The 10,228-nt window shown below is 34.2% G+C and overlaps 1 protein-coding gene across 1 annotated transcript; it reads right to left on the reverse strand.

The window, feature by feature from the left end:
- Positions 1-2,592: 2,592 nt before the first annotated feature.
- LOC107879069 lies at positions 2,593-3,186 on the reverse strand. Its single transcript, XM_016726194.1, has one exon. The coding sequence runs from the start codon at positions 3,184-3,186 to the stop codon at positions 2,593-2,595; it is 594 nt and encodes a 197-aa protein (XP_016581680.1).
- Positions 3,187-10,228: the final 7,042 nt, after the last annotated feature.

The following is a 10,228-nucleotide window of genomic DNA, read 5'->3' on the forward strand; positions in this document are numbered from 1 at the left end:
CACAATTTTTTCTCTTTGTTTAATTACAACGGTCATATTTTTGCTAACGTGCCACGTGGACCAATAGGCATCTGGTTGCCTTTTTTGTTCAATAAATTCCTTTTTTTTTCATAAGGGGAGCGTCTTCAACATATGCCTCGATGACAGAACATGGGACCCATAACTGAGGGTTTTTTTTGTGGGGAAAAAAATTATTTTTTGTAAGTTGCAAAAACAAGGATACTGTGATGGATATGTATACCAGGAGAAATATAATTAAAAACGAATATATTAAGAACAAGGTAAGAGTAGTATCGGTGGAGGACAAGTTGCAGGAAGCAAAGTTGACATAATTTGGGAATATGAAGAGGATAGGAGTGGTTTGGGCACGAAAAAATGTCCTAATTATATATGGTTAAAATTATTTTTATGTATATATAGTAGACATTGAATCTCCTTTGGCTAGTTTGTGTGTTTACTTGTTTATGTTTTGAATTCCTTTAATGAAAATTCTGATTCTGCCACTGAAAGACACAATGCACAAGCACTTCATTGTGCTGGTGTGAGGGGTTCGGCTATGGATATTTCAGGAGAGGTGCAAGTAGGCTGAAGAAGTATTGAGAAAAAATGATTAAGACCAAGGGCATGACCTTAGATAGGAGGTTGTGGAAAGACCAAGGAACCTAAGATAGTAGGTTGTGGAGTATACTTATTAGGGTAAAAGGTTAGTAGATAGTAGCACGTTGTCTCGCTTATTTTTTCATACACTAGTATTAAACCCTATTTTTATGTACGTCAATGACACGTTATTTTTTGTTTTAAAATTTCTATTCCTTTTTTCAAATTTTTTTTGTCAAAAATTTAAACTTGGTTATAAACCTAGAAAGGATATTATCTTGGCAACAAGGACACCATCGACGACGGAGAAGCCGGTTGGGAAAGGAAAATGTCATAATCTTCAGCTGTAAAGGTGAAACGAATCATGATGGCACTTAGTACGAATGCTGAATTACAGGAAATCGAGGTCAAGGATAGAGTGAGTACACTAATAACTGGGTTGGGGATATTTCAAATTGCTAGGAAACTATTGATTCTGGATCTGTGTGGGAATTGGATTCTACTAGCCACTGGCGGAGGTAGGATTTTCATGAAGGGGGTTCAAGCATAATAAGTAAGCACGCTAATAGTATTCACAACTAAGCGGGTCGGGTCGGATATATATATGAAGGAATTTTCTCTTTAATAAGCTCCTGCAACAGTTCAATAGATAAAGGCTCAATGGCTAACTATTCAGCATTTTGTAGCAAATTAGAGTATTGACACATTAAATTTTATATTCCTCAGTTCTAACTGCCATGAATTCCTAACTAGTCAGAAAGCATCAGCAGGGATCAACTATCACTTATCTGCAGTCTAATTTAACTTCTTAATGCAGGGACAACTATCAAGTTTTGTAGGAATACTAGTATTAAAATCCATGGACTCAACTTGACAACTTTGAAATATCAAGAAATTGGCTAGTAGAAGAAAATAAAACATCTAAATATTTATCAAGAGAATCTGAATTCTGGAGTCTTAAAATGAAAGAAGAAAGCAACGCCATTAAGGGAAAATGATGCATCAGATCGACAGTCCTTATTACTCAAAACTACAATAGAAAAAACACATCATTCGCTCAATAGTATGGTGTACATCACCACTAAAAAAACTATCACTCATTTGACTCCGCAAGTCATTCTTCATATACTTCATTGCCGAAAAAGCTCTTTCAACGGATGTTGTGGCAACTGGTAGAAGTAAAACAAGTTTTACTAAGTGGAATACCAGAGGATAATTTGAATGTTTCTTGGTCTAAACTAATCTCTTAGAAAGATCACAAAGCCCATTCAAATTGGAGAACCTTCATCAACATCACGAACATCAATAATGTAACTTGAAAGTTGATTCTCAAGAATACCCATATTAAATTCATCAAAATCATCTGGATATAATTTGGCCATTCTCATTATTTTTTTGATGTCAAAACTTGAAAATAAGTTAACTAGATTCAAAGAAGCAATTCCATGGAGTAAATCAGTGGCCACCTCGCCAAAACGATCATTGAGTTCTTGAAGTTGCCAATCAATAATATTGCAAACACTTCAACGTGGTAAGGCTGTAAGATTGTATAGTCGGCAAGTCGTCAGCGGGAACTTAAAGAGCTAACATATGGATCCTCAAAGTTAGGTATCAAAATATCATGCTTGTTACAAAATAAAGATACCTTATCAATAAGAGAATTACATTCATCATCTCTTAAAACTTGCAACTTTCTCTTTGCTACTTCAACAATTACCATGGCATTTGTAACATCTTGCTCTTTTTTTTGTAAGCATTTGTTAAGCTCATTTGTGATAGCCAAAACATCTCTCATTAAATTTAACATGAACGCAACCTCAAATGTTCGACAATTTTCGAGATGTCCTATTGCGTTGGCTTTTTCATCCATATTAAATGCATCAAGAATAAGTCATTCAAGAACATCAAGAATAGAGCCAAACATAAGAATAAAATTGTCAAAGACTTATAATGAGACCCCCAACGAGTATCACAAGCTCTTGAAAGACCAAGTTGTTAATTCAAGCCCCTACCGATAGTAATTTCACCCATATCTAATGTCTCTTGAATTTTGTCTTTTTGAGAATCTCGAAGTTCATCCATACACTTAAAAGAAGATCCCAACACATTCAAAATATTTGGGACCAATACTACAAGTTTTCCCACTTCAATACACTTTTTAGAGACTCCAACAAAAGTTAGTTGAAGTTGATGAGCAAAACAATGGATAGAATGAGCCAATCTACTTTCTTGCTTAATCAATATTTTAAGACCATTGATCTCACCTTGCATATTACTTGCCCCATAGTAACATTTTCCACGCACAGATGATAGACTCAAGGAATGTTGAGCAAGTAAATTAACAATTGCCCTTTTTAGAGATAAAGCACTAGTATCTTGAACATGAACAATATCAATAAGTCGCTCCATCACAAATCCCATCCTATCAATATATCGCAATACAATAGCCATTTGCTCTTTGCGTGACACATCAAAAGATTCATCAACTAGTAAGGAAAAGTAGTCACCATTTAATTTCTTAAGAATAGCTTTAACGATTTCTATTTTACATGCACTCACAATATCTTTCTGAATTGTTGGAGAAGTCATTTGATTATTTTAAAGAGCATCTTATAGCACATAAGCACGAATGTTATCACACTTTTTTGCATACCATGAGAGTATTTGAAGAAAGTTTCCCCTACTAAGTGATGATTTAGATTCATCATGACCTCGAAACGCAAAGCCTTGAGTTATTAGAAGTCTAGCTACATCAACCAAAGTATTTACGCGAATCCAATATCCATGCTTAAGTTGATTTAATTGCCTATCAAATGCATATTGAATAGATTATTTTTGTCGTAATAAATCTTGACATTTCTTCTTTGACTGATTGTGTACGCTATTCAGTAGACCAATATGCTTCTCAAGACTTTTCTTTTTATGCCAACTCTAAATCCCGTAGTTGACAATACCTCGCCTCCACCTTAATGGATGTTATTATCTTTAAAAAGATAACAATACAAATAATAGACTGCATCCTTACTAACGCTATACTCTAACCAATCATGATACATATTATCAAGCCATTCATGGTTAAAACGACGCATTGATCCAGAAATATCCGTTTGAGGATACTCATAAAGGTGGAGATGAGGTTGACAAGGACTATTCAGGAGATACACTCTTGTAATAAGATCACGATGCTTTGGAGGATACTTTATATTAGAATTCTTTCACCTGGATTAAACTTTAAGGAACTCAAATCAAATTCTTGAGCATTTTCTTCAGAAGATAATGCTACTTTTGAATGGTTGCCATTTACTTCTTGGTTAGATTGAATATCATTATGAGAGACTAAATTTGATTTTGGTCTTACAGTAAAAAATTTCTTCACTGAACGTTGAGACTGTCGTAAAGCAAGAAGTACCAAGAACTTAGTTAGAACTTATAAATCAACATAAAAAAAAACAACCATCTTTATACCTAATTAAATGAACAAAAAAAAAGCTTTTACATAGATAATAATCAAAAATCAAGTAGCAATCAACCATCTTTTACATCAGTCGAAAAAAAAAAGCTATTTTACAGATAAAAATCAAAAATCAAGTAGCAAATATATAGAAATAGGATTCTAGAAAATTAAAATCAAGAAAAATTAAAAATTAAAAATTATCAAAGAAGCCATAACAGAGACATTGAGTGAAATTGGGGATTGGGGAAGACCAGCCGACATCAAGAAATAGAGGTTAAAACTCGAAAGGTGATGCTGCGATGTCCGACTAGGTGACTGCGGTAATCAATCAGTAGTCGGAATTGGGGTTTAATTTATTGGGTTAAAGACAGAGAAAGATTGGGAGAGACTTTAGAGATTTTGAATTGGGAGTTTAATTAAAAATGTATACTACCTCTTTTTTCAATAGAAAAATGACGTCTTTAGGTTATTTGGAAAAAATAAAAACTTTTAAACTTAATTTTGTTTTAAATTGGTCCTTGAAGTAAAAAATAAAAAAAGTTGTCTTAAGGGGACTCGAACCCGTGACTTCTAAATTTATTTTTGTTCCAGATTTATCCGTGAAGTAAAAAATAAAAAAAGTTACCTTTAACCGGATTTGAACCCGCGAAGTGAGGCCTCACACGCAAAATTGTGAACCCCCTTTGCCATTGAACCAAATCTTTTGGTTGTGTCAAGGGGGTTCAACCTTATATATATACATAAAAAAAATTGATTGTGTATATTTAGTGTAATTTTTTGACGAAGAAGTTCGGATGAACACCTTGGAAGACATGTACATCTGCCCCTGCTACTATCCAGGTAAGAGAGGTCTTGGCACAACCAAACCCAGTGCAGGTCTCAAGAAGATGGGCATTGCATTGACTATTGATAATACATAACAAGGGCCCCATAGGGTAGCTCGACAACTTAAAATGGGGGACAATACTGGTAAGGAGGAGGGGAATTGATACGGGTCAAAGAGGCATCTTAGCACTTGAGGACATAAAGACGTGAGCGAAGACCCAATCTTGTGGGCTGCCCATCCAAGGAACAAGCTTTGAAGTGTAGAGAACAAGTCTCACACTCCAAAGCTGTTACTGTTCATCCGTCACTGTTCATCGGCCCCTTTCCAAGGGTTTTTATTCATTTGTAATAAGTTTCCATAGATATAAATATAACCTTATTAGGTCATTTTTGGAAAGATTTTTTGATGATATTTTTAACCTCTTTTGATAGCCTCTTAGCAAGGTGAAATCCTTGGGCAAGGTGGAATCCTTGTGTTGATGAATCGCTTAGAAACGGAGATTGCTTGGGGATTTCGGTTCCCTTGAGATCATGTAAGAGATAGGTTTAGGTTGTGTGTGATATTAAAGGTCCAAAAGTGGAATAAGCTTTTGGGTTGTTAATATTACATCTTCATTTGTCTATATATCTATCTTTATCTTATTGCAATTTGTATGTTTGTAGTGGACTGTTTTTGTGTCTTGTTGAATCCAAAAATTGTGTTCTTGTGTTCATCTTGTTCATCACGTGTTGTTTCAATTTTTTTAGTGTGTTTTACTATTGATATCACTTCTTTTCTTGTTCTTCTTGCGAATTTGAGATAGGTCATCAAAAGGGTCCATAGTTCTTGAACTAGTGGACTGATTTTGGTGTTTGTGTTGTTGTGTTCTTGGGGAGTTTTGGTATAATTTGGTATCAAAGCAATGCTGGTTGTGTTCCTACACTACCAATCTTGGGTTCACTTGGATGAAAATTAAAAAAAAAAATATAAAAAATACTGAAAACTGAAAAATTCCAGAAAATTGAAATCTTGTTCTAGTTCTTGGCCGAATCTGGAATTTGTCGTTGTCTTGGCCGAAAATTTTATTTTCTTGTCTAGATCTAGAAGTCATTTTGTTTGTTTTGTTGTTTTTAGTGTTAGTTTCTTCATCACTAACACTCTTGAGTCTAGATCTAGATCTGAGCTTGAAATATTGATGTTGTTGTTGTGAACCAAATTGTGATCTATTGTTGTTGCGGGTTTGAGACTTGAACGTGTGATGTGTTGTTGGCTCAAGGTTTGAAGGTGTATGGTGGTTATTGTGTTGTATTTTTAAGCTTGGAAAGGTGTTGTTGATGTTTGGGGTCCAACTTGAACCTTAGAACTTCAAGATTCAAAAATTGTGTTCTTCACATCTTCATCTATTGTTGAAGAAAAAGTGAATGTTTGATCTTGGAAGTTAAAGAAAGAGAGAGTGTATTTTGTTATTCTTGAAAGACAAATTTCCAAAATTTAAGATCTCTCAAGACTTTTACAATCAATTTCAACCACTCAAAGGACTTTAACAACCACTTTTCCAACAACCTTCCATGATTTAAGGACCATGTTTTAGGGAAATGGTACAAGAAAGTCAAGTCTTCCACTTTTGAATTTGAAAAAAGGATTACAAGACTTATATTTCTCTCCTAAAACCAAGCCCACCAAAGTCCAAATTGAAAAAAAAAATTGACCAAGACTTGAAATTGGATAACAAAAGTAGTGTGGGACTGAGATCAATACGTGGTTGCTACGTTCATCACGTTTTACTGTTCACGCAGCATACTTAAGCTCAAATTTTATATTTTGTAGTTTCCTTTTGTTGTTCCTTAGTTTCAATTTCGTTGGTTCCAATACTAATTGGTAAACTAGTACTCGTCTACTAGATTGTTAGTTAGTCTTTATGTTTGTTCATTCGTCTTTAGCTTTTGTTGTGTGCTTTTCTCATTTTTGAGTTGTAGTATTCTTTTTGGTTCAAGTTCGTACATTACTTTTTGAGTCGTTTAAAATCAGAATCTAATCCATCCTCTATCCACAATTGGAACCAAGTGACCTCATTAGAGTACAAGCGAGTTATCAACACTTGTGAGGCCAATAGAGTGAAAACTTCAAAAGTGTGAGCTTGAGAGTGTGTGGATTGTTTTGATATGTCGTGCGAACTGATTTTTTCTAACCTTTAATGTGTTTGATGTTTTTGTGTTGTTTGTCTAGTAGCTCTTGATAGGTACAATGGCGAATGAATCTGAAATGCCTAGTTGGGTTAAATCCATCATGGCAAGGCTTGATCCATCGATAGTCAAATAATGGACAGAATGGAAGGGAGATTGGAAGGGACGAAAGGCTCTCTTTGCAAGAAGTTGAATAACTTGATGGAGCATCAAAGCCTTCATAATTAAATTTTCGTGAGTAGCCATGCTCCACATGAGCTACAAGGTAATCAAACTAACTTTTGCACTCTAGTGAATAAGGATAATAGCCAAGTAAGTGTGAATGATAGTTTGTCTTTAAGTGAGCCGAATATGCCTTTATTTTGTGATGATAATGTACAAATTGAAATTGTGAATATAGTAGTTGATCGACCTAGTGTTGAATCCATTGTGGCAAGTGATAGTACATTGTCTTATGAAAGTCATGACAACCAACTTATGTGTGAAAATGGTGATGTTGAACAAGTTGGCCAATTGACTAAAGATGATCCTCTAGTTGTTTTTGTTGTAGATCATCCTAGCATAGAAGGTATATGTGATTGTATTGGTGGTAGTCTCGGGGAAAGAAAGCATGTCCTCTACCCATGTCCATGGATACCCTACCCCTTTGATCCCATTGATCACTTGAGGTGTGATATTGATTCATTTCAAACCATATTCAGGAATGATATGTGTGCATTGTGTGAGCATAATTATGTTGATTCTAAGCATGTCTTGTATGTAATTCGAATTTCCCATGATTGGTGTATCATTTTTGAGAACCCGAGGGATGTTTGGGTATACGTGAAGTTTGAGTCACCTTGGCATAATTCTATGATTCATTAGACTAACCCTAACCCTCATACCTTGAGGAATTTGTGTTGTTTGTCCTTCCTATCATTTTGCAAGGTTCAGATTTGAGAACGAATCCTTTCTAAGGAGGAGAGGATGATACGGGTCAAATAGGCATCTTAGCACTCGAGGACATGAAGACATGAGTGAAGATTCAAGCTTGTGGGGCTGCCCATCCAAGGAACAAGCTTTGAAGTGTAAAGAACAAGTCCCACACTCCAAAGTTGTAACTGTTCATCCATCACTGTTCATCCACCCCTTTATAAGGGTTTTTTGGTCATTTGTAATAAATTGCCCTAGCTATAAATATAACCTTATTAGGTCATTTTGGGGAAGATTTTTTATGATAGTTGTAGCCTCTTTTGAGAGCCTCTTAGCAAGGTGGAATTCTTGTGTTGATGAATCGCTTAGAAACAGAGATTGCTTGGGTATTCCGGTTCCCTTAAGGTCACGTAAGATATAGGTTTAGGTTGTGTGTGATATTAAAGGTCCAAAAGTGGAATAAGCTTTTGGGTTGTTAATATTACATCTTCATTTGTCTATCTATCCATCTTTATCTTATTGCACTTTGTATGTTTGTAGTGGACTGTTTTTGTGTCTTGTTGAATCCGAAAGTTGTGTTCTTATGTTCATCTTGTTCATCACGTATTGTTGCTGCTTTTTTAGTGTGTTTTACTCTTGATATAACTTCCTTTCTTGTTCTTCTTGCGAATCCGAGATAGGTCATCAAAAGGGTCTATAGTTCTTGAACTAATGGATTGATTTTGGTATTTGTGTTGTTGTGTTCTTGGGGAGTTTTGGTATCAGGAACGTTTGGTCCAACCTCTTTGAAATGAATCACACAACCTCGACTGGTATGGCCTCACTTTCAAACCTTCTAAAATAATTGATTACAAACCTATGGTGATGCTGGAAACCATGAAATCGAGAAACATACAAAGAAATGGAAGAATGCACTTGTGGTGTATACATTTGGAGAGGCCCATGCTTTCTCATACATGAAGAACTACATTGCTCGGTATTGGAATTATGTTGCAAATCCTGAATTATATTAGCATTATTGAGGTTTTTACATAGTAAAGTTCCAAAATCCACAGGATAACGATGAAGTTCTATTTTTGAGTTTGTACACTATCAATAACAAACCTTTGATCCTTCAAAATTGGACCTAAGAATTTGATTACAATAGAAGCTACCTACCTACTACTATCCCCATATGGGTGATGTTGACACTCAATTTTTGCTCTCCGTTCTTAAAATTAACGCCTTCAGGCCTTCTGATCATTTAATGGTACAAAACACAATTTTCACATATTTTTTACAATTTTTAAAAAATTATTAATATTCATCCTTAATTTAGGATTTTTTTCAATTTACTTTCATATTTTTACTATTTATAATTTATTAATAATTCTCTGTACATTGAAATTTTTATCAATTCATTATCGTCTTTAATATTTTTTTCACAATCATCTATACACGTACATGACATGACATCACATTTTTTCTTATCATTTTTAAAAATTAATTATAGTTTTAAATATTTTAATTTTTTTAATTACAAATCAATTTCTGCATTTTTTTACAGTCTGCAAACACTAAGTCGGATCAATTAATTTTATACAGTATAATAATTTGATGTCTTGTTGCATTCGACAACAACCACACAATAATGTCTTGTCACATTCGATAATGATTACACATGTCTTGTCACATCCGACAATGACTATATAATGATGTCTTGTCACATCCGACAATGACTACACATAATGTCTTGTCACATCTGACAATGACAATTCAATGACACTACTATTTGGACAATAATTCTAACCATTGGTCAAAAGGATAAACATCCTTTGGTCAATATCCTAAGAACTAAAAGATGTGCTATTATAAAAAGAGGGGACACCCCTTTATTCATTAGATGATAGGGAGTGCCCAATTTTATTATAAATAGGCAAGGGTGAAAGACAATTTTATTCTTCTTTTCTCTCTGCACACACATTTTCATACATCCACAAATATTTTCTCTCTCTCTCAAATATATGAGAAATTTTTTTTTCTCATTTTTCATTTTCTCTCCCAAAAATACACAAAATACACAAATGCATATGCACATTTTTTAATCACATACATATTATGTTCTTCTTTCTCCCCTCTCTAAAAAATAAACAAACACACATAAATTTTTTTTTCTTTTTCTCTCGCTCAAACACACAAAAAATATACATATACACATACAAATAAATTAAATTTTTACTCCCTATTTTGATGAAATTTCACCATTTTTACTAGGAATTATGTTGGTTACATTTATAT

Source organism: Capsicum annuum, chromosome 8 (assembly GCF_002878395.1).
Source record: "Capsicum annuum cultivar UCD-10X-F1 chromosome 8, UCD10Xv1.1, whole genome shotgun sequence".
NCBI classification, from domain to species: Eukaryota; Viridiplantae; Streptophyta; class Magnoliopsida; order Solanales; family Solanaceae; genus Capsicum; species Capsicum annuum.